The sequence below is a fragment of the Carcharhinus amblyrhynchos genome, unplaced genomic scaffold (genome assembly GCF_965287045.1).
Source record: "Carcharhinus amblyrhynchos unplaced genomic scaffold, sCarAmb.v2.hapA scaffold_984, whole genome shotgun sequence".
NCBI lineage: Eukaryota > Metazoa > Chordata > Chondrichthyes > Carcharhiniformes > Carcharhinidae > Carcharhinus > Carcharhinus amblyrhynchos.
The window spans coordinates 23,257-48,512 of NW_027650724.1; the positions used below are offsets into that span (position 1 = coordinate 23,257).

Here is a 25,256-nt window from a genome sequence, read left to right on the forward strand (position 1 = left end):
TTGACCCTCAGCGGCTTAAACTTTCACTTCTTTTTGTCCCGACTGCTGGAGTTCGTGAGGTCAGATATTCAGACTGATGCAGCAGGCAGTAATGTGCAAGTACTGTACTGTCTTGAAACTGAGAGTGTCTGTTCTCTGTTGTGTTTGTGTGGGATCGTGCTGTGCGCATGCCAGTTGCCTGTCTGATAACAGTGGCTAAATGATGAAACTGAGCATATACTGGCTGTAAATCACTTTGGGGGACACAACAGTTGTCAAGTAAGCTGGATGAAAGCAAGTTAGACATTTACTTGGAGTGAGTGGAGAGGACACGCAGCAATCACAATCTGCTGTTGAATAACAGAGTCCCACTGGTGAAAGCCCCTCCTTGCTCAGTCATTCCGCTAGTTAAAGCCCCTCCTCGCTCTGTCTACCTGCTCATTAGGCCCTGTCATATTGCTACTTGCTGTCTGTGGGTGATAAGAGGACATTCTTTTTCCTACAGGAGATGGTGGTAAGGTCACAAAGGTAGTGGCCACACCAGGGCAGGGGCCAGACATCCCCCAGGAGGTGTCCTACACAGATATTAAAGTGATCGGCAATGGCTCCTTTGGGGTAGTTTACCAAGCAAAGCTGGTGAACACGGGAGAATTGGTCGCCATCAAGAAGGTTCTACAGGATAAGAGGTTCAAGGTGAGTACAAAAGTGTAAACTGCTATAACCTCTGCCCCACTGCGTGAACTGTGTTATGCTCAGTCCCCCGAGCCTGAACCATGTTATGCGCACAGACCCCAGTGCGCAAGCCATGTTAAACACACATTCCACAGCGGGCGAATCGTATCATGCACGCATTCCCCAGCGCGTGAACTGTGCCATGCGTGCAGCCCCAGTGCGCGAACTGTGTCAAGTGTCCAGTCCCCAATGCGAGAGCCGTGACAAGTTTGCAGCCCCAGTGCGCGAACTGTGTCAAGTGTGCGGTCCCCAGCGCACGAGCCGCGTCGTGCGCCCGGTCCCCAGCGCGCGGGCCGTGTCGTGCGCGCACTGTGAGAACGATTTGATTCCGATGCCCCTCTTTCTACAGAACCGGGAATTACAGATAATGCGTAAATTGAATCATTCTAATATCGTCCGGCTCCGATACTTCTTCTATTCCAGTGGTGATAAGGTACGAGTTGGATGGTGAAGTTACATGGGTATGCAGTGAATTTGTGGGGTGCAGGCGGGTCAAGGGGGCGCTGGCAGATTGCCTGGGTGTGGGCGGAGCGAGTGGCTATGGGCAGGTCAAGGGGGTGTGGCTGGAACGAGGGGCCATGGGCGGTTTGAGGGGGCATTGACGGAGGGTGAGGGCAAGTGGGCAGAGGCAAAGAGTGAGTGTGAGGGGTCATGATTGGAGAAAAGTGCGAGTTTGAATGGGGGTTTTGGCTGAAATGGGAAGATGATTGTGTCGGGGATATGGGAAACATGCGTCTAGTTTGTCACGAGGCTGATTATCAGGCATTGCATTCAGCTGGAGGTTAGAGTTTTGGACTATTGCTTCTCTGCTCGGGGGAAGAGTACATACCGACTGTCCCCTCCCCACCCCGGGGCAGTGTGTTGAACGGACTGCGCCTTGCTCCCCGGGGTAGGGTCTCGGGTGGGCTGCCCCTCTTTTAGAGGACTGGGTGTCTGTGGTAAATACTGCAGATGTTTTTTGTGTTCAACAGAAAGATGAGGTTTACTTAAATCTGGTTCTAGACTACGTTCCGGAGACGGTTTATCGAGTCGCGCGGCACTTCAGTAAGGCCAAGCAATCCATCCCCATGATCTACGTGAAGGTGAGTGTTGGCAACCTTTTCACCATTCAAATGGGTACAATGCAAGACCCTGCCACTGCTTACCCTGCCCCCCTCATCACCATACCGACAGGAAGCTGGGAGGTGCCCCTTGCCCACCTAAGGCAAGACTGGGGAGGCTGGGAAGGATATGGTGGGAAGGCAGGATCAGGATATTAATTTGAATGAACAGCCATGATAATGAATGGTGGAGTGGGCTTGCAGGCCGAATGGCCTAGTCTTGCTGCTATTTTCTATTACCTTGTGAAAGTAAAGCATCCCCCGGTCCTGCCCCTCTGACGGTGCGGCGCTCCCCCGGTCCTGCCCCTCTGACGGTGCGGCGCTCCCCCGGTCCTGCCCCTCTGACGGTGCGGCGCTCCCCCGGTCCTGCCCTTCTGACAGTGCGGCGCTCCCCCGGTCCTGCCCCTCTGATGGTGCGGCGCTCCCCTGGTCCTGCCCCTCTGACGGTGCGGCGCTCCCCCATAGAACACTGTGTGTCTGCCTGGCGTGTGAGGCTCAGATCTGGAGTGGGACTCAAACTCACTGATCTGCTCACTGACTGATGACTGAGTGGTGTCCATGGTGCCAGGCAGGCTGAGGGCTAAGGTCACAACCCATCAGCAGCTCTGGCACTGTGGAGTCTGAGAACCCTGCCACAAAGTCCTGTGATGTATTGAAGTGGTGCTAGCTTTTTCGCTGTGTATTTTGAAGTGCTGGCCATGCACTGTGCTTTACTTAGGGGGTTGACTAAACTGTGTGTGGTCAGGGTACATAGTGTGTGCTTTTGCAGTTACTGAATATCTGGTAAGAATTTGAGCTTGATGTTGCAGACAAGTTGCGGAAATGGAACGTGGGTAACATCTCAACTCTGCCCTTGCCCCTTCAGGTGTACATATACCAGTTATTCCGCAGTTTAGCGTATATCCATTCCCAGGGCGTATGTCATCGAGACATTAAACCTCAGAATCTGTTAGTGGATCCCGAGACCGCAGTCCTCAAGCTCTGTGACTTTGGCAGGTAGGTGAGCCCAGAGCGGGCACAATCTTACTGGCACCAAGCACTCTACCAGACCCCGACTACTGACCTCTCTGCCGTGCTGGAGCAGCAGGAGATGGCAATTGCAGGGGCGGTGAGGGTGTGAGTTGGTCGTCAGAAGGAGGCAGAAGGCTCTCATGGGAGGTGTTGTGAACTTGCTGTGGATGATGGTGAGGGAGGGAGGGGTAATGGGGAATGTTGCTGGGGGGATACTGAGTCTATCTTGTCGGGGGGGATACTGAGTCTATCTCATGGGGAGGGGGGCGGATACTGAGTCTGTACCTCATGGGGGGGTATCCTGAGTCTATCTCATGGGGGAGGGGATACTGAGTCTGTACCTCATGGGGTGATACAGTTTGAAAAAGAATCCTTTGTATCCATTTAGAAACCTCACCCTGGATCCCGTGAGATTTCACCTTGTGCAACAACCTACCATGATTCACATTGTGTCCCCAATTAGTTTATTGCCTTGTTACAGTGTGTGCCTGATTACACAGTTTACTGTTCCCCTTGTAATGCTGTGTCCCCAGTTACACAGTTTGCTGTTCCCTTGTTACAGTGTGTGCCCGATTATAGTTTACTGTCCCCCTTGTTACAGTGTGTGCCTGATTACACAGTTTACTGCTCCCTTTGTAATGCTGTGTCCCCAGTTACACCAGTTTCCTGTCCGCCTTGTTAGTGTGACCCGGATACACGGTTTATAGTTCTTGTTGTTACAGTGTGCCCCTGGTTACACAGTTTTCTGCTCTCTTGTTACTGTGTCCCTGGTTACACTGTTTACTGTTCCCCTTGTTACAGTGCGTCTCCAGTTACAGTTTCCTGTCCCTCTTGTTACAGTGTGACCTGCATACACAGTTTACAGTTCCCGTTATTACAGTGTGTCCTGGTTACACAATTTACTGCCCCCTTTGTTACAGTGTGACCCCAGTTAAACAGTTTACTGTTTGCCTTGTGACAATCTGACACAGTTCACTGTTGCCCTTGTTACTGTGTATCCCAGATACAGAGTTTACTGTTCCCCTTGTTAGTGTGTTGCCAGTACACAGTTTACTGCTCCCATTATTACAGTGTGCCCTGGTTACACAGTTTACTGCTTCCTTTGTAATGCTGTGTCCCCATTTCTGCACCCCTTGTTAGTGTGTGCCCGATTACACAGTTTACTGTTCCCATTATTACAGTACGTCCCCAGTTACATAGTATATTGTTCCCCTTGTTACAGTGTGTCCCCAGTTACACAGTTTGCTGTCCCCCTTGTTAGCGAGACCTGGATACACTGTTTATAGTTCCTGTTGTTACAGTGTGTTCCCAGTTACACAGTTTACTCTTCCCCTTGTTACAGGGTGTCACCGGTTACACAGAATATTGTTCCCCTTGTTTCCGTGTGTCCCCTGTTGCACAATTTACTGTTCTCCTTGTTACTGTTTATTCCAGATACACAGTTTGCTGTTCTCTTTGTTAGTGTGTCCCCGCTTACACAGTTTACTGTTCACTTGTTACAGTGCATCCTCAGTTACACAGTTTACTGTTCCTTGTTACAATGTTTGCCCGGTTACACAGTTTACTGTCCCCTTGTTGCAGTATGTCCTTGGTTACACAGTTTACTGTTTCCCATGTTATTGTATCCCCACTTACACAGTTTACTGTTCACCTTGTTGCAGTGCATCCCCGGTTACTGATCTCCTTGTTACAATGTTTCCGTGGTTATACAGTTTACTGTTCCTTGTTACAATGTTTGCCCGGTTTCACAGTTTATCATTCCCAATTTTAGTGTATCCATGGTTACTGCTTACTGTTCTGCTTGTTCCAGGGTGTCCCTGTTTACACAGTTTAGTGTTCCCATTGTTACGATCTGTTCCGAGTTACATAGTTTACTTTCCTTTGTTCCAGTGTGCCCCTATTTACATAGCTTGTTACTGTTTTTACAGTCTGCCCCAAGTTACATAGCTTACTGTTTCCTTGTAACAGTCTGTCCCTGGCTACACAGATTATTCTTTCCCTTGTTACAGTGTGTCCCTGATTAGATAAATTACTGCCTCTCTTGTTACACTCTGTCTCCATTCCATAGTTTACTGTTCCCCTTGTAACAATCTGTCTCCAGTTACACAGTTTGCTGCTTCCCATGTTACAGTGTGTCCCAGGTTACTCAGTTTACTTTCCCCTTGTTGCAGTGTGTTCCCAGTTACATAGTTCACTGCTCTCCTTGTTACAGTCTGTCCCAGTTACAAATTTTACTTCCCCCTTTTTTTGTGCATCTCCAGTTATGCATTTTACTGTCCCCCTTGTTAATTAGACCCACTACACAGTTTACTGTTCTCCTTGTTACAGTGTGTCCCCGGTTACATAGTTTACTGCTCCCCTTGTTACAGTGTGTCCCCAGTTATGTAGTTTACTGCTCCCCTTGTTACAGTATGTCCCCTGTTGGATAGTTTACTGCTCCCTTGTTGAAGTCCGTCCCCAGTTACACATTTATTGTTCACCTTTTTACAATGTGTCTCCGGTTACACAGTTTAGTGTCCCCTTTGTTTCAGTGGATTCCCGTTACACAGTTTATGGTTCTCCTATTACAGTGTTCTCCGGATACAGTTTACTGCTCTTGTTAGAGCATGTGCCTCCGATACACAGTTTACTGTTCCCCTTGTTATACTGTGTTCCTGGTTACACGGTTTACTGCTCCCTTTGTTGCAGTGTTTTTCTGGTTACAGTTTACTGTTCCCCTTGTTACAGTGTGCCCTTGGTTACACAGTTTACTGTTCCCCTGGTTACACAGTTTACTGTTCCTCTTGTTACGGTGTGCCCTTGGTTACACAGTTTCCTGTTCCCCTTGTTCCAATGTGTTCCTGGTTACACAGTTTACTGTTCCCCTGGTTACACAGTTTACTGTTCCCCTGGTTACACAGTTTACTGTTCCTCTTATTACAGTGTGCCCTTGGTTACACAGTTTCCTGTTCCCCTTGTTCCAATGTGTTCCTGGTTACACAGTTTACTGTTCCCCTGGTTACACAGTTTACTGTTCCTCTTGTTACAGTGTGCCCTTGGTTACACAGTTTACTGTTCCCCTGGTTACACAGTTTACTGTTCCTCTTGTTACAGTGTGCCCTTGGTTACACAGTTTACTGTTCCCCTTGTTACAGTGTGTTCCTGGTTACACAGTTTACTGTTCCTCTTGTTACAGTGTGCCCTTGGTTACACAGTTTCCTGTTCCCCTTGTTCCAGTGTGTTCCTGGTTACACAGTTTACTGTTCCCCTGGTCACACAGTTTACTGTTCCTCTTGTTACAGTGTGCCCTTGGTTACACAGTTTACTGTTCCTCTTGTTACAGTGTGCCCTTGGTTACACAGTTTACTGTTCCCCTTGTTGCAGTGTGTTCCTGGTTGTACAGTTTACTGTTCCCCTTGTTATAATGTGTTTCTGGTTACACAGTTTACTGTTCCCCTTGTTATAATGTGTTTCTGGTTACACAGTTTACTGTTCCCCTTGTTGCAGTGTGTTCCTGGTTGTACAGTTTACTGTTCCCCTTGTTATAATGTGTCCCTGATTACAATCTTTACTGTGGCCCTTCTTGCAGTCTGTCCCCGGTTTCACAGTTTACTTCTCTGTTTGTGAGACATGATGTTGTATTTATTACAGTTTTGTGTTCCCCTCGCCCCTCTCACTGTAATACTTTGCTGTAATAGCCATTTTGCTGCTGCTCTTCACTGTAATGTTTCAGTTTTTAGCATGTGTCATGCTGCACACTAATGTTGCCATATCTCACGTGCTGTTTGCTCAATGTGATCACATCTCAGTTACTTGGTTTTGGTTGCCATGTGATGTGAGGCGATCCATAGCCCTCACCACCCTCCCCCCGCACCCCCCACCTTCCCCGCCACTTCCACTCTTACCCACTCACAACCTCGTGAGCATGACTGCAGACCTGTTTCTGATTCATTGCCTTCATTGTTACTGCACATGAACAGAGGGGGAGCTCCCTGCTCCACCAGTCTAAACTTGTGTTTCTGTTCATTGCAGCGCAAAGCAGCTCATCAAGGGAGAACCCAATGTATCATATATCTGCTCACGGTATTATCGAGCACCTGAGCTCATCTTCGGAGCAACAGACTACACGTCATCCATTGGTGAGTGAGAGGCCAGATGGAAGTCAGAGAGTAAGAAGGTAGCGAGGGGGTTGGTTTGGGGGGGGGGGGGGGGGGGGAGCGGGTGGTGGTGGCGGGGGAGGGGGAGGCAGAGGTGAAGAGTGGTGGAGGCAGGGGACGGGGGGGTGCAGAGATCGAGAGGGTTGGAGGTAGGGGGGAGGATGCGAGAGTGAGGCGAGGGGGAGGAGGCAAAAGCTGGAACCGCAGAGGAAGAGAGAGACTGCTATTCGTTTACATACTGTCACGTATAAGAATCAGGTGTAGTCGGCCACTCAACTCCTTGAACCTGCTCCAAAGATTCAATAAGATCATGGCTGATTTGATTGTAACTTCCACCCACATTGCTGTTGAACTCTGCTGGCCTTTTGCACCCCTCCTCCTGCCCACCTGTGAGTGGCCTTTTGGGCCCTTCTGCCAGCAACCCCTGCTGGCAGGCTAGGGCACCACTCCCCCCCCCCCCCCACACACACACACACACACACACACACACACACACACACACGTGCCTTTGGAGCATCCCACCCCCACAGGCAGCCCTGGGGCATCTTCCACCCACAGGCAGCCCTGGGGCATCCCTTGTTCCCCAAAGTGGCCCTGGGGCATCCCCCACCCCACCCCTTTCCCCCTCCCCTCCCTCTTCCCAGGTGGCCCTGGAGCACCCCCACCCGCAGGTGGCACTGGGGTGACAGCTCCCCCCACCCACCCCAGCAGGCGGCCCTTCATCTCTCATGCTTACCTAGAATCTATCCAGCTCTTTCTTACCTCTACTAACACTGTGTTTCAAGGAAGACACTTGAAGTCACAAGCACATCTTGTGATTCATGCACTCAGACACCCGGACCTCTCTGCATCTCACTATTCAGATGATATTTTTAGTCTCCCTGTCAAATAATAATTGCATCCTTTGCCAGATCTTTTCCCACTCACTTTGCCTATCTACATCTTTGTAGCCTCCTTATTTCCTCTTCACAACTTACTTTACACCTATCTTTGTAGCAGCAGCAAATTTGGCAACTATCCCTTTAGTCTCTATATCTGAGTTATTTACTTCGATTATAAAAATCTTACGCCCCAGCACAGCACTCATTAACAACCATCATTCCAAAAAATGACCATTGATGCCAACTCTGTTTACGCAATATTCTATCTGTACCAATATATTGCCCTGTCCACCATGAGCTTTTATTTTACACAACAACCTTTGCTTTAGCACCTCCTGGAAATCTAAGTATAGTACCTCCAGAGTCACATTTACCCACAATACGTGACTTTGTCAAAGAATTCTAATAAAATAGTAAAACAATATTTCCTTTTCACAAAACCATACTGAGTCTGCATAATTACCTTGAATGTTTCAGATTCTCTGCTATAATGCCCTTAAGAATAGCTTTTAAGATTTTCCCGATGACTGATGTTAAGACTGTCCCTTAACTGTGTGTGTTAGCATGCTGCTCCTCACCCATGTGTGTTTGTGGGCTGCCCCTCGCCTGCACGTGTTTGCTTGCTGCCCCTCACCCGTGTGCGTTTGCGGGATTGTGGGAGTCAGATCTAAGATTCAATACACAAGTTTTATCAGGCAAAGCTTTGGGAGAAGTGCTGGGCTCTCTGCAGTGCACGCGGTCACCTTCTTAATTTTAAAATGGCAGTTGAGTATCTTTTGTACATTTTCAAATAATGCACAAGTACGGACATTAGTCATTAGCACATCATTGTACATCGAGTAGACAATTACGGACATCGAGTAGACACATTTATGCATTTATGCCCCCATCAATGACTGTGGTTTCGCTAAAACTCATTGTTTTGGCTCTGCTTTATCTCAAGCTAAGGTGCCTCAATATCTGATCTATTTCTTGCAGTAATGTAAACACTAACAGATTTTAACTCTTTGTTGTGCAATGTCTGTGCCCAAGTCAGTTCCCAGAGTCCATTTTGTGCCAGGTAACCATCTTGTATCCTTTAATTTTGAGTTTACTCCAACAATTCCCCCTTTTGGTCAGGATTATGATCTGATAATCCAATGGACCAACAATAGCAGCATCGTTGGATTCGGCAATTGATATGCCTGACCTGTAACCAAAGGTCGTGCGTTCACAGATCGATGTTCACCTTCTTGTCCTTTCCTTCATTGTCGTCGTCTTCGGGTGTACCCATCAGGTGTTCTTCTTCATGACCATACTGGTCCCTGGCGCAATCCATGTCATCATGACTTTATAAGCAGACATTAAGACATCCGACAATTAGGCAACAGATAATTATTATTGCAATGAGAATGATCAGTCCATGCACTAAATAGGACCCCCAGGATCCTCCCAATAACCAATCGAGCCAGCTATCCCCCTTCTTGGGGCCTTGTCTAAAGTCATCGAGCTGCTTTCCTATGTCATTAATGACTTGGATGATATCGTAGGATTCATCTGTAACATGCGTTATACATTAGTCTCCTGTTACTGTGCATACTCCCCCCTGTTGGGCTAAATGACAGTCTATGGGATAGTGGGTCTGCTGCACGTATAATCTTAATTCAGCTAATTGTTGGTTGACAGCCTCCAGTGCCTTTGATGTACTGTTTCCCAGGATGGTTAATCCACAGGTAATATGGTTTCTATTTTTGGCACTAATTACTCCTGCTTCGCCCACCTGACCCCCAGACCCCCCCAGAGACAGGGGCCCAAGGAATCTGTAGTCGAGTGATGATCCCAATGTGACTGGAACTTCCCAATTGGCACAGAATTCCTTGCTGATGGCCCGGATTACTATCTTTGTCTGGATATGCCCCTTTTGGGGGCATGGAACAGTGAGTGGTCCTATTGCTCCTACTGCAAAAAGGATCAGGAGGGTTGGTGTTGCCGTCGTGAAGGTGCCGTTGAGGCGGAACACAAATCCCTTCTTGGCCCGGTAGCATTTAATATCCTGGTTATCGGTCTGTACGAACTGTATATACCGCCATTTGCTCATTTCACTTGACCTGCCTGATCCTACTAATTGGTAAGTGTCAAACGGGTATGTCCATGAGCTGATGTGAGTCCCATTACACTGACCACAAATGAGTTGTCTCCCCGTGGTTACGTTCAGGCATCTTTTCTTGTTACAGGTACAAGTGAACTGGCCTATGTTTACCCGACAGTGCTGACGACACACTGTGTCTGTACACATGAAACATTCTTAGGGACCAAGGCACATGCACGTCCCCATCCCTGCCTCGAGAAGCAAAGCGGATAGCTGCATCATCTGAGCATACTTTTCCTCCCATTCCCTGGAGCCCCCTGCACACAGGATCTGTGGGGTTTATTAGTTCCACACATTTTCCCTATATACCCCTTTTATATTTGCCTGTTTGTCCTTTACAGGGTGCGTCCGAGGTATCTGCCATATGTAAGTTGTGGGGGGTCCACCCAGAGGTGGCCACAGATAGGGCCTCTACAGATTAGGCTAGCGGGTGACACAGTTCGATTACCGTGTAAATGTTCGTGAGCCTTGTAGAATAAGTTATCCTCTAGCCCTATCAATCTTACAATCATGATAACGTAGAGTGATGCAATTATACACGCGATCTTAGACACGTTCACAGCAGGCAAGTATCAATCTTATCACTCTGTTAATAATTTCCCAAAGGCTGTATTGCCAACCTGAACGCGTCAGTTAATTTTGTAGTCGTCATCTGTTTTGGGGAAAGCACTCGGGTCACTTCAATGTCACTCATTTGTGGCTTTGTGCAATTTTAGCTGGGTCCAATGTTTCCATACACCTTTCCCCATTATATCCAGACAGGTACAGGTATCTCCACTAATTATAACCTCATATGGCTCACGTCATTTTGGTGCAAATCCTGGTTTCTCAGGTAATGTTTTTACTAGGACATGATTTCCTGCTGTTGGGATATAAGGGAGCATTTCAAGCTCTCTCTGTGCGTCTGTTCCTGATTATCTGTTACTAACTTACGTATCTCTTTTAGTTGGGTGCTTAGTTCGAAAACATATCATTTCACTTTGTCTATTAGTTGACCTACATTGGCCCAACCTGTTATGATGCTTTCTGGTAATTGCATCGTCCTTCCTGTCATTAGTTCATAAGGGGTTAATCCAGTTGTCCGGTTTGTGGTGGCTCTTAACCTCATTATAGTAGGTAATACTTCTGTCCATGTTTTTCCTTGGGTTTGCATGGCCTTGGCCAGGGCATTCTTATGGGGCTCATGCGTTCCATCATTTCAGAACTTTGCGGGTGGTAGGGGGTATGGAACTTTTATTTCATTCCCGTCAATTGGCACACAGTTTTTATCACCTTTCTGGTGAAGTGCACCCCTTGATCCGAATCGATTTGTATGGGTATTCCCCATTGAGGGATTACCTCCTCTACCAATGTTCTAGAAGTACAGTTTCTGGTAGGGAATGTTTTTACCCACCTGGTAAACTGGTCTATGATAAGCGAACAATGGGTTTTGCCGTGGGATTGTGGTAGTGGCCCTGTGAAATCTATTTGCAGATGTTCCCAGTGCCCCTTTGGTCAGTGTTGGTGTCCCATCTTAGTTTTAATGGGTCGACCGGGGTTGTATCGCGCGCATCGTTGGTGACAATGCCAGGCTATGTCCCTTCCCATTCCTTTCCACCACCATTCTTTTCCAATACTAGTTGCCATGGCCCCTCTTCCCACATGAGTGTCCATGGTATAGTCCCAGGAGAGAGATTTGTATGCACTCCAGTGTCATTACCTTATAATTTCGTCTCCAAACATGATCTGTCTGTTTGCTCGCTCCCTGTGCTTCCCGCATCTTCCCGCAAATAGACTCGTCAATTCTTTCTGACTTTGCCATTTCCAATTTGTCATTTACTACTGCCCACCCCATCCGGGGCGATCCTTCCAAATATTTATGAGCCATCTACAAAAAGGTCTCCTCACCTGTTGCTTATGGTACATCCTTTACCCTACCACCTTGTACATCCATATCTATGTCTCCACGGTTATGTGGTTCCCCCGCATCCAAAATTTCTCCTTGCCCTCGCCCCCTGGTGTCTTATTATCTGCTTATTATAATTCGTGCTTTTTACTGACAAATCTAACTGTTAACTTAGTTCAGAAACAGCAGTACTGTTTGTTCTAACCCCTTTAAAAGCAACCTTTAAATGCAACCATTCAATGTGCTGTCTCTCTGTCCTTGAACGGACTATGTCCCCCTGCAGATACTGCCCCTATTCTCCCAAGGGCTGTAATTTTGTGCACATTTTTAACACGTAGTAATTTATCAAATACCTTTTTGAAGGTTTATATACAGAGCGTTGTCTGCCCTGATCTAACCTGCGACCTCTTCAAGAATCCCAAACAAGTGCAGCATATTAGCTTGGCTTCCCTTAATTGCCCCCTGCCTCTGCAAGGGGCTGTTTATTTTACCCAGAATTAGTCTCACAGGAAGTTTCCTCACTACTGATCTTAAACTGATTAGCCTTGGGAGGGAGGGCTCACCTTTTGAGGAAAGGATCAGTACCTTGGGCATGTAAAGAATAGGAGGAGGCCATTCAGTCCTTCAGGTCTGCTCTGCCATTCATTATGATCGTGGCCGATCATCCAACTCAATCATCTACACTTTTTCTCCCCATAACCTTCGATCTCCTTCACCCGAAGAACAACATCTAAACACTTGGAAACACACAATGTTTTGACCTCAGCGACATTTTGTGGTCATAAGTCCACTGGTTTACAACTCTGTGAGTGAAGAAATGTTCCCTTATAGAAACAAGAAGCAGAGTATGCCAATCAGCCCTTCGAGCCTGCTCTGCCATTCATTTTGATCGTGGCTGATCATCGAATTCAATATCCTGATCCCCCTTCCCTCCCATATCTCTTGATCTCCCCCCCCCATAGCTGTTGAGCCCTTCAGCCTGAGAGCTACATCTAATTTGTTCTTGAAATCAGACAATGTTTTGTCCTCAACTACATTCTGTGGTAGTGAATTCCACATAAGTGCCTACATAAGGCATTTCTCCTCACCCTAGTTCTAAAAGCTTTACCCCTTATCCTCAAACTATGACCCCTAGTTCTTGTTTCTCCCACCATTGGGAACATTCTTTCTCAATCTATCCTGTCTAACCCTGTTAGAATTGTATGAGTTTCTATGAGAACCCCTCTCACTCTTCTGAACTCCAGTGAATATAATCCTATCTTGACTTAGTCTCTCCTCATGACAGAACTGCCATCCCAGGAAAGATTAAGTCACTTCGTTCTAAATGGTTCACACTGTCTCCTCAGACTCTGACCCCTGCTTCTTGACACCCCCATTGGGAACATCCTTCTTGCATCTACCCTGCCTAGTCCCGTTACAATTTTATAGGTTCCTATGAGATTCCCACACATTCTTCTGAACTCCAGTGAATAACTGATGTAATCCTCCTCATATGTCAGCCCTGCCACCTCCAGAAAAAATCTGGTAAACCTTCCCTTGCATCTGTCGATAGCAAAAACATCATTCCTCAGATATGGAGCCCAAAACTGCACGCACTGTCCAGATGTCTCACCAAGACCCCCAGGGAGCACTGGGGTGTCATTCACTATGTGCAAGGTTGAGTTAGATAGATGAAGGAGTTGAGGATTACAGGGGCACAGGCAGGAAAGTGGAATTAACACTGGCACCTTAGTGCATGACACAGCAGGCACAAGGGGCCGATTGGCCTACTCCTGCTCCCATTTCGTATGGCCTTGTGGTCTGTCCTTACTGGGCTTATCCTTGCATCCTCCTTGAACAAAGCTGTCACGTTTACAATTCTCCAGTCCTCTGGCACCACCTACGTATCTAAATAAGTTTGCAAGGTTGTGAGAGGAAGGCAGAGCTCCATGGTAGTGTCACTGGAGGCCTGAGGTAATGCTCTAAGGTGTAGCTGATGAAGTTCAAATTAAATTAATTAATCTTGTTTCAGCGTTTGTGACTATGACACCATTGTCCTTCGTTGTAAAATCCCATCTGATTCACTAATGTCCCCTTTAGGAAAGGGAATCTGCTGTCCTTACTCGGTCTGGCCTACTTGTGACTGCAGACCCACAGCAACGCAGTTGACTCTTAATACCCTCTAAAATGCCCAAAAGCGACACACTGAATTTAAAAAAATTGTTGTGAAGAATAAAGCAGTCCCACTTGATCGGCACCCCATCTACAAATATTCATTCCCTCCACCACCGATGCACAGTGCAGCCGTGTGTACTATCTACAAGATACACTGCAAAAACTCACTAAGGCTTCTTGGGCAGCACCTTCCAAACCCATGACCCCTATCATTCAGAAGGACAAAGGCAGTAGATATCTGGGAACATAACCACCTGGATGTTCCCCTCCAAGTCACTCACCATCCTGACTTGGAAATATATCTGCCTTCCTTCATTATCACTGGCTCAAAATTCTGGGATTTCCTTCCTAACAGCACTGTGGGTGTACCTACACCTCAGAGACTGCAGCAGTTCAAGAAGGCGGCTCAGCACCACATTCTCAAGGGACATTTAGGAATAGGCAATAAATACTGGCCAAGCCAGTGACGTAGGTTTTCTATGAATGAATAAGAAAAGGGGCCGTTTACACGCAGCCAATTAGCTGTGTACATTTCCCCAATGATTTACACAATGGTCCCTTATCCCATCACAATACTCAGTAATGCTATGTATCTAACTCCATGCTGTACATGCCTTGGGAGTGTTTGATGGCGACGGTGTAGAGGGAGCTTTGCTCTGTATCTAACTCCGTGCAGTATCTGTCCTGGGAGTGTTTAATGGGGATAGTGTCAAGGGAGCTTTACTCTGTATCTAACTCTGTGCTGTACCTCTTCTGGGAGTGTTTAATGGGGACAGTTTTGAGCGAACTTCACACTGTATCTAACCCCGTGCTGTACCTGTCCTAGGAGTGTTTGATGGGAACAGTGTAGAGGGTGCTTTATTCTACATCTAGTTTTGTGTTCAGTGGTGATTTGAAGTGGCTGTATATGTTGACAGATTTTCCCATGTCTTCCTTTTGGAAAGTTTGCCTTTGAAAAACTAAGGTGCATTTTCTTTTTGTGCAGACATCTGGTCGGCTGGCTGTGTATTGGCTGAGCTGCTACTGGGACAGCCCATGTTCCCAGGGGACAGTGGAGTGGACCAGCTTGTAGAGATAATTAAGGTAAGAACTGATCATTCACAGAATGCTGAGGGTCGTCAGAGTGGGGGCAGGGTTGGGGGGTGGTGAATAGAATCGGGGAACTGACATCAGAGGAGGTGTGGGAGGGTGTGGAAGCTGAGAGATAAGAACATAAGGAATAGGAGCAGGAGTAGGCCATCTAGCCCCTCGAGCCTGCCCCGCCATTCAGTAAGATCATGGCTGATCTGTCGTGGCTCAGTTCCACATTCCCGCCCTCTCCCCATAACCCTTAATCCCCTCGCTTATCAAAAACCTATCAACCCGCGTCTTAAAAATATTTAGCGAGGCAGCCTCCACCACTTCAACGGGCAGAGAATTCCAGAGATTCACCACCCTTTGAGTGAAGAAGTTCCTCCTCAACTCCGTTCTAAACCGCCCCCCCTTTATCTTGAGGCTGTGCCCCCTAGTCCTACTGTCCTTTCTGAGCTATCCTATCCATCCCATTCATCATCTTATATGTCTCAATGAGATCTCCCCTCATTCTTCTAAACTCTAACAAGTACAAGCCTAGTTTATTCAGCCTCTCCTCATAGCTCAACCCCCTCAACTCCGGTATCAGCCTAGTAAACCTCCTCTGCACTCCCTCCAAGGCCAAAATATCCTTGCGTAAGTGCGGCGACCAAAACTGCACACAGTACTCCAGCTGCGGCCTCACCAATGCCCGATACAGCTGCAGCAAGACCTCCCTACTTTTATATTCAGTCCCCCTCACTATGAAGGCCAGCATCCCATTCGCCTTCCTGACCACCTGCAGGCTGGGTTAAAAGGCAGGGAATTATAAGATGGTTAGTTTAACGTCTATTGTAGGTAAAATGTTAGAATCCGTCATCAAGGAGGAAATAGCGAGGCATCTTGAGGGGAATTGCTTGATAGAGCAGACGCAGTACGGTTTCGTTAAGGGGAAGTCGTGTCTGACGAATTTATTGGAGTTCTATGAGGATGTGTCTAGGGCGATGGATAGAGGAGAGCTGGTGGATGTGGTCTTTCTTGATTTTCAGAAGGTGTTTGACAAGGTGCCTCACAAGAGGTTATTGCAGAAGGTAAGGGGGCATGGAGTTGGGGGTAGGGTGTTAGCGTGGATAGAGGATTGGTTGTCAAATAGGAGGCAGAGAGTGGGGGTTAATGGGTGCTATTCGGATTGGCGGTTGGTGACTAGTGAAGTGCCCCAGGGGTCAGTGCTGGGGCCTCAGCTATTTACCATTTATATAGATGATCTGGAGGAGGGAACCGAGTGTATGGTGTCGAAATTTGCTGATGACACCAAGATTGGGGGAACGGCAAATTGCGCGGAGGGCGTGGAGAGTCTGCAGAAGGATCTAGATAGGCTGGGCGAATGGGCCAGGGACTGACAAATGGAATTTAATGTTGGCAAGTGCGAGGTTGTCCATTTTGGTAGGAATAATGGTAGGAAGGACTATTACTTACGTGGCGAAAAACTGCAGCAGGCGACGGTGCAGAGGGACCTCGGGGTCCTTGTGCATGAGTCGCAAAAACCCAGCCTGCAGGTGCAGCAGGTGGTCAGGAAGGCGAATGGGATGCTGGCCTTCATAGCGAGGGGGATTGAATATAAAAGTAGGGAGGTCTTGCTGTAGCTGACATTGGTGAGGCCGCAGCTGGATGTCAAGGTGTTGGAGAACCTGAGGTTTTATGAAAATGTTTATTTATTGGAGTTCTTTGAGGATGTAACCTGTGCAGTGGATGACAAGGAACCGGTGGATGTACTGTACTTGGATTTAGATATTTGATCAGGTGCCACCTCAAAGATTATTGCAAGAAATAAAAGCTAAGGATGTATGGGGTAACATATTAGCATGGATAGGATGACTGGCTGGCTAACTGGAAATAGTAGACATAAATGGGTCATTTTCTGGTCAGAAGATGTGATGAGTGGTGTGCCACGAGATCAGCTCTTTACAATTTATATACATGATTTAAATGAAAGAATGTTTGCCAAATTTGTTGACACCACAAAGGTAGGATAGTAAGTTGCGAAGCGAACATACGGAGACTACAAAGATATAGATGGGGAAAGTTAGTGAGCAAAGGTCTGGGAAAATGGGAGTATAATTTGGGAAAATGTGAAATTGTCCATTTTGGCGGGAAGAATGAAAAAGAGCACATTGTCTGAACGGTGAGAGGTTGCGGAGCTCCGAGGTGCAGAGGGATCTGGGTGTCCCAGTACACGAATCGCAAAAGGTTAATGGAGCAATTAATTAGGGAAGCTAATAGAATGTTATCATGTATTGTGAGGTACAAAGCCAAGGAGAATATGTATCAGTTGTACAGAGCATGAATTTGACCATATCTGGCGTCTTATTTAGGGAATGATGTAAATACTTTGAAAGCAGTTGAGAGAAGGTTTACCAGACGATTGTCTGGAATGTTCTGTCTGATGAGGAAAGGTTAGAGAGGTTAGATTTGTATCCACTGGAGTTGAGAAGAGGGAACTTGATCAAAACCTTTAAGTTTCTGAAGGTTATTGACAGGGTGGATGTAGAGAGGAGTTTTCCTCTTGTGGGAGAATTTAGAAATAGGGGTCATTGAATAAAAATAAGGGCTCACCCAATTAAGACGGAGATGAGAAGAAATTTTTTTTTCTGAGTGCCGTGAGTTTCGGAAACTCCCTCCCTCATCCCCCCTCATTCACCTCTCCCTTGTCTCTCTTTCCCCCCCCCCCCCCCCCCCGGCGCCTTATAAGAACAGAAGAAATAGGAGCAGGAGTAGGCCATCTGGCCCCTCGAGCCTGCCCCGCCATTCAATAAGATCATGGCTGATCTGAAGTGGCTCAGTTCCACTTTCCCGCCCTCTCCCCATAACCCTTAATCCCCTCTCTTATCAAAAACCCATCAACCCGCGTCTTAAAAATATTTAGCGAGGCAGCCTCCACCACTTCAACGGGCAGAGAATTCCAGAGATTCACCACCCTTTGAGTGAAGAAGTTCCTCCTCAACTCCGTTCTAAAACGCCCCCCTTTTATCTTGAGGCTGTGCCCCCTAGTCCTACTGTCTTTTTTGAGCAGAAAGAGTCTCTCCACCTCTATCCTATCCATCCCATTCATCATCTTATAAGTCTCAATGAGATCTCCCCTCATTCTTCTAAACTCTAACGAGTACAAGCCCAGTTTATTCAGCCTCTCCTCATAGCTCAACCCCCTCAACTCCGGTATCAGCCTAGTAAACCTTCTCTGCACTCCCTCCAAGGCCAAAATATCTTTGCGCAGGTGCGGCGCCCAAAACTGCACACAGTACTCCAGCTGCGGCCTCACCAATGCCCTATACAGCTGCAGCAAGACCTCCCTACTTTTATATTCAATCCCCCTCGCTATGAAGGCCAGCATCCCATTCGCCTTCCTGACCACCTGCTGCACCTGCAAGCTGGGTTTTTGTGACTCATGCACAAGGACCCCACGTCCCTCTGCACCGTCGCCTGCTGCAGTTTTTCGCCCCGTAAGTAATAGTCCTTCCTACCATTATTCCTACCAAAGTGGACCACCTCACACTTGCCAACATTAAATTCCATCTGCCATTTCCTGGCCCATTCGCCCAGCCTATCTAGATCCTTCTGCAGACTCTCCACACCCTCCGCACAATTTGCCGTTCCCCCAAGCTTGGTGTCATCAGCAAATTTCGACACCCTACACTCGGTTCCTTCCTCCAGATCATCTATATAAATGGTAAAAAGCTGAGGCCCCAGCACTGACCCCTGGGGCACTCCACTAGTCACCATCCGCCAATCCGAATAGCACCCGTTGACCCCCACTCTCTGCCTCCTATTTGACAACCAATCCTCTATCCACGCTAATACCCTACCCCCAACTCCATGTCCCTCGACCTTCTGCAATAACCTCTTGTGAGGTACTTTGTCAAACGCCTTCTGAAAATCTAGAAAGACCACATCCACCGGCTCTCCTCTATCCACCGCCCTAGACACATCCTCATAGAACTCCAGTAAATTTGTCAGACACGACTTCCCTCTAATGAAACCGTGCTGCGTCTGCTCTATCAAGCAATTCCCTTCAAGATGTCTCGCAATTTCCTCCTTAATGACAGATTCTAACATTTTACCTACCACAGACGTTAAACTAACCGGCCTATAATTCCCCGCCTTTTGCCTGGCACCCTTCTTAAACAACGGCGTAACATTAGCCGTTTTCCAATCATCCGGCACTTCCCCAGAATCCAGCGACGTCTGGAAAATAACCACCAAGGCATCCACTATCACCTCCGCCATTTCTTTCAGAATCCTCGGATGCATTCCATCCGGTCCTGGGGACTTGTCCACAATCAGCCCCTCCAGTCTGTCGAGCACCGCCTCTCTAGTAACAGTAATGTCATTAAGACCCTCCAGTCCTACCACCTTTCCATCGCTAACACCCGGCAAATTATTCACGTCCTCCTCCGAGAAGACAGAAACAAAAAAGTTATTCAATACATTAGCCATATCCTCATCCCCTACCACTAGGTCCCCTTTCTCATCCTCTAAAGGACCAACATTCACCCTAGCCAGCCTCTTCCTTTTTATATATTTATAAAAACTCTTGCTATCCTTTTTTATATTAAGCGCTAGCCCAGCTTCATAGTTTCTCCTACCCTTCTTTATCAACTTCTTTGTCAATCTTTGTTGACATTTAAACCTCTCCCAATCCTCATCTCGCCCACTACTCTTAGCTACTCTAAATTCCTCCGCTTTTAATTTAACACTTTCCTTCACCTCCTTCGTTATCCACGGCTTATTACCTCCCTTCCTACTATCCTTTTTGACCATCGGAATAAATTTCCGCTGAGCACCAAGAAAGATCTCCTTAAAGATCCTCCACTGCTCCTCAGCAGACCCTCCCTCCAACGCGCTCCCCTAGTCCACATTCGCCAATTCTTCTCTCATCCTACCGTACTCCCCTCTATTCAAACAGAGGACGCATGTCCGGGAACCCACTTTCTCCTCCTCCATCTGCACCAGAAACTCCACCATACAATGATCACTCTCCCCAAGAGGATCCTTCACCACAAGGTCCCTAATTCTACCCGCCTCATTACATAGCACCAGATCCAAGATAGCTCACTCCCTCGTCGGCTCCAACACACTCTGTTCGAGGAAACTATCCCGGCAGCATTCCAAGACCTCTTCCTCGAGCCCCCCGCGTCCAACATGGGTCGACCAATCAATATGCAGATTGAAATCCCCCATAACTGCGGCCGTCCCATTCCTGCACGCCGCACTTATTTGCGCGTTAACAGCCCGCCCCACCTCCAGATCATTATTCGGGGGCCTATAGACGACACCCACCAGCGTCTTCCTCCCTTTGCTGTTCCTAATCTCCACTCACAACGATTCCACTTTCTGCTCCTTGGCTCCAATATCATCCCTTGCTACCACCATGATGCTATCCTTAATCAGCAGAGCTACACCCCCCCCCTTTTCCCTCCTGCCTATCCTTCCTAAACACTTGATAGCCCTGTACATTCAGCTCCCAGTCCCTGTCACCCTGCAGCCACGTCTCTGTAATGGCCACCAGATCGTATCCATTTGTGCTGATCTGCGCCACCAGCTCATCCACTTTATTCCGAATGCTTCGTGCATTCAGATAAAGCGCTTTCATCCCAGCCTTCACCTGGACCCTATTTGCCGTAACGCCACCAACTATACTCACGCCCCCTACTCCCTCTATTATTGGGACATCCTCGGCCTCTTCCCTTACCTGTACCCTCTCCTTAACTTTAGACCTCGTAACATCACCTACCCTCGCACCCTCCCCCCCTAATTAGTTTAAAGCCCTGTCTACAGTCCTCTTTACTCGATTCGCAAGCACTCTGGTCCCAGCACGGTTCAGACCAACCCCATCCCGCCCGAACAAGTCCCACCTACCCCAATACTGGTGCCAATGCCCCATAAATTCAAACCCATTCCTCCCACACCAATCCCTGAGCCACCCATTCACTTCCTTAATCCTGTCAACCCTACGCCCATCTGCACACGGTTCAGGCAGTAGCCCAGAGATGACCATCCTCCCCCCTCGCACCTTCTCCTCCTCCTCCCCCCTCACACCTCCTCCCCCTCACGCCTCCTCCTCCTCCCCCTCGCACCTTCTCCTCCTCCCCCCTCGCGCCTTCTCCTCCTCCTCCCCCCTCGCGCCTTCTCCTCCTCCTCCCCCCTCGCGCCTTCTCCTCCTCCTCCCCCCTCGCGCCTTCTCCTCCTCCTCCCCCCTCGCGCCTTCTCCTCCTCCTCCCCCCTCGCGCCTTCTCCTCCTCCTCCCCCCTCGCGCCTTCTCCTCCTCCTCCCCCCTCGCGCCTTCTCCTCCTCCTCCCCCCTCGCGCCTTCTCCTCCTCCTCCCCCCTCGCGCCTTCTCCTCCTCCTCCCCCCTCGCGCCTTCTCCTCCTCCTCCCCCCTCGCGCCGATGTGTTCTGTCGAGCTGTCCGTGATTACTTCCTATTTCTTTGTTTTGTGCAGGTGCTGGGAACACCCACACGGGAACAGATTCGGGAAATGAATCCCAATTATACAGAGTTCAAATTCCCCCAAATTAAAGCACATCCCTGGACAAAGGTGAGTGTCAGTGGAGAGGGTCAAGAAAGGGTTAACCCAAAACTCCCTCGATCTCCAAGGAATGGTCCAATCCCACAATTCCCAGGAGTGGGGGCAGGGAACTGTCTGCTCCCTCGAGTGCCAGGAAGGTGGGTGTTCGGGAACTGTCTGTTTCCTTGATACCTCCCTCGCCCCCACCCCTTTCTGGGGGGAAACTGTGCTCCCTTGGCACCCCCCCCTCCCCCCAGGAGGGAGACTGTCTGCTCCCTTGAACCCCCTCCCCTGGGGGGTAAATTGTGCTGCCTTGATGCCCCAGGGGATACTCCATGCCCTCAACCCCACTCCAGGGGACTGCAACCCCCTCAATCTCCCAAACATTGTCCCTTTTAAAGCTCGCTCTTGCCACTCAATCTTTCCTCTATCCCCTCCTGTTATGGTGATGTTCTGGGTATGTATCTGCTGTTGAACTTCTCTTGTGTCGCTCTACATTTACTTTGTGCAGGTCTTCAAAGCGCGTACGCCTCCCGAAGCTATTGCCCTGTGTAGCCGGCTGCTGGAATACACACCCTCTCTGCGCCTTTCACCTCTCGAATCTTGTGCACATCCATTCTTCGATGAACTTCGGGATCATTCGACACGGCTGCCTAATGGACGCGAGCTCCCGGAACTCTTCACCTTTACTTCAGCTGGTGAGTTTCAAATGCAGCAGCACAAACAGGTGAAAGAGTGCAAGCTCCAGGCCCACACAACCGCTTGCCTCAGCAGTCAGATTAACTCAGATATATCTTCCCTCAGCTCGCTCACTGCACAGACCGCACTATCCCTCAGCTCCGTCACTGCACAGACCCTGCAATCCCTCAGCTCCATCACTGCACAGACCCCACTATCCCTCAGCTCCATCACTGCACAGACCCCGCTATCCCTCAGCTCCGTCACTGCACAGACCCCACTATCCCTCAGCTCCGTCACTGCACAGACCCCACTAACCCTCAGCTCCATCACTGCACAGACCCCACTATCCCTCAGCTCCGTCACTGCACAGACCCCACTATCCCTCAGCTCCGTCACTGCACAGACCCCACTAACCCTCAGCTCCATCACTGCACAGACCCCACTATCCCTCAGCTCCATCACTGCACAGACCCCGCTATCCCTCAGCTCCATCACTGCACAGACCCCGCTATCCCTCAGCTCCGTCACTGCACAGACCGCACTATCCCTCAGCTCCGTCACTGCACAGACCCCACTAACCCTCAGCTCCGTCACTGCACAGACCCCGCTATCCCTCAGCTCCGTCACTGCACAGACCCCACTATCCCTCAGCTCCATCACTGCACAGACCCCACTATCCCTCAGCTCTGTCACTGCACAGACCCCACTATCCCTCAGCTCTGTCACTGCACAGACCCCACTATCCCTCAGCTCCATCACTGCACAGACCCCCCTTTCCCTCAGCTCTGTCACTGCACAGACCCCTCACTAACTGGCAGCCCCATCACCTTGTCAATTCGCCACACTAAGAGGGAGGCGGAGCAGCAGGAAGAAGCTCTAGGGTCCGGAACATTCTCAGTGCCCTCGTCCCCTCGGTCTCTCCACCTTCCCTGCACCCTCCTCCCCCCATCTCTTCGACCTCTGTCTCCCACAGATTATCAGGTTTGATTATCATTTTCTTTTCTTGTTGTAGAAGAGGGTGGAGCTTCCTCAGACATTCACAAGCCTTCGACAAGTGGCACCACAGCATCCAACGCCTCGTGAAAGAAGAGATTCCACAGCACAGTGACCCCGTCTCCTCTCTCCTCCCCACCTCCGTACCAACTCTCCCCTGGCCCTCCCTCCCTTGCTCCTCCCTCCCTCCCCCCCTTGACCCCTCTCCTCCCCCCTCGACCCCTCTCCTCCCCCCCTCGACCCCTCTCCTCCCCCCCTCGACCCCTCTCCTCCCCCCTCGACCCCTCTCCTCCCCCCCTCGACCCCTCTCCTCCCCCCCTCGACCCCTCTCCTCCCCCCCTCGACCCCTCTCCTCCCCCCCTCGACCCCTCTCCTCCCCCCCTCGACCCCTCTCCTCCCCCCCTCGACCCCTCTCCTCCCCCCCTCGACCCCTCTCCTCCCCCCCTCGACCCCTCTCCTCCCCCCCTCGACCCCTCTCCTCCCCCCCTCGACCCCTCTCCTCCCCCCCTCGACCCCTCTCCTCCCCCCCTCGACCCCTCTCCTCCCCCCCTCGACCCCTCTCCTCCCCCCCTCGACCCCTCTCCTCCCCCCCTCGACCCCTCTCCTCCCCCCCTCGACCCCTCTCCTCCCCCCCTCGACCCCTCTCCTCCCCCCTCGACCCCTCTCCTCCCCCCCTCGACCCCTCTCCTCCCCCCCTCGACCCCTCTCCTCCCCCCCTCGACCCCTCTCCTCCCCCCCTCGACCCCTCTCCTCCCCCCCTCGACCCCTCTCCTCCCCCCCTCGACCCCTCTCCTCCCCCCTCGACCCCTCTCCTCCCCCCCTCGACCCCTCTCCTCCCCCCTCGACCCCTCTCCTCCCCCCCTCGACCCCTCTCCTCCCCCCCTCGACCCCTCTCCTCCCCCCCTCGACCCCTCTCCTCCCCCCTCGACCCCTCTCCTCCCCCCTCGACCCCTCTCCTCCCCCCTCGACCCCTCCCCCTCCCCCCTCCCTCCCTCCCTCCCTCCCCCTCCCTCCCCACCCCTCCTCCCTCCCTCCTTCCTTCCCCCTCCCTCCCTCCTTCCCCCTCCCTCCTTCCTCCCCCTCCCTCCTTCCTTCCCCCTCCCTCCCTCCCTCCCTCCTTCCTTCCCCCTCCCTCCCTCCTTCCCCTCCCCCCTCCCTCCTTCCCCCCTCCCCCTCCCTCCTTCCTTCCCCCTCCCTCCCTCCCTCCTTCCTTCCCCCTCCCTCCCTCCCTCCCTCCCTCCTTCCTTCCCCCTCCCTCCCTCCTCCCTCCCTCCCTCCTTCCTTCCCCCTCCCTCCCTCCCTCCCTCCTTCCTTCCCCCTCCCTCCCTCCTTCCCCCTCCCTCCCTCCCTCCTTCCTTCCCCCTCCCTCCCTCCTTCCTTCCTTCCCCCTCCCTCCCTCCTTCCTTCCCCCTCCCTCCCTCCTTCCTTCCCCCTCCCTCCCTCCTTCCTTCCCCCTCCCTCCCTCCCTCCTCTCCCCCCCACCCTCCTCCCCTCCTTCCTTCCCCCTCCCTCCCTCCCTCCTTCCTTCCCCCTCCTTCCCTCCCTCCTTCCTTTCCCCCTCCCTCCTTCCTTCCCCCTCCTTCCCTCCCTCCTTCCTTTCCCCCTCCCTCCCTCCTTCCTTTCCCCCTCCCTCCCTCCTTCCTTTCCCCCTACCTCCCTCCCTCCTTCCTTTCCCCCTCCCTCCCTCCTTCCTTTCCCCCTACCTCCCTCCCTCCTTCCTTTCCCCCTACCTCCCTCCCTCCTTCCTTTCCCCCTCCCTCCCTCCTTCCTTTCCCCCTACCTCCCTCCCTCCTTCCTTTCCCCCTCCCTCCCTCCTTCCTTTCCCCCTCCCTCCCTCCTTCCTTTCCCCCTCCCTCCCTCCTTCCTTTCCCCCTCCCTCCCTCCTTCCTTTCCCCCTCCCTCCCTCCTTCCTTTCCCCCTCCCTCCCTCCTTCCTTTCCCCCTCCCTCCCTCCTTCCTTTCCCCC

The 25,256-nt window shown here is 50.4% G+C and overlaps 1 protein-coding gene across 1 annotated transcript; it reads left to right on the top strand.

Moving 5' to 3' along the window:
- The first annotated feature begins 267 nt into the window (after positions 1-267).
- LOC145340404 (glycogen synthase kinase-3 beta-like) lies at positions 268-23,489 on the top strand. Its single transcript, XM_080184875.1, has 10 exons — positions 268-277; positions 485-672; positions 1,061-1,144; positions 1,683-1,793; positions 2,677-2,807; positions 6,834-6,940; positions 14,992-15,089; positions 21,552-21,647; positions 22,129-22,315; positions 23,311-23,489. The coding sequence occupies exons 1-10, from the start codon at positions 268-270 to the stop codon at positions 23,379-23,381; spliced, it is 1,083 nt and encodes a 360-aa protein (XP_080041001.1). The 3' UTR covers positions 23,382-23,489.
- The last annotated feature ends 1,767 nt before the right edge of the window (positions 23,490-25,256 follow it).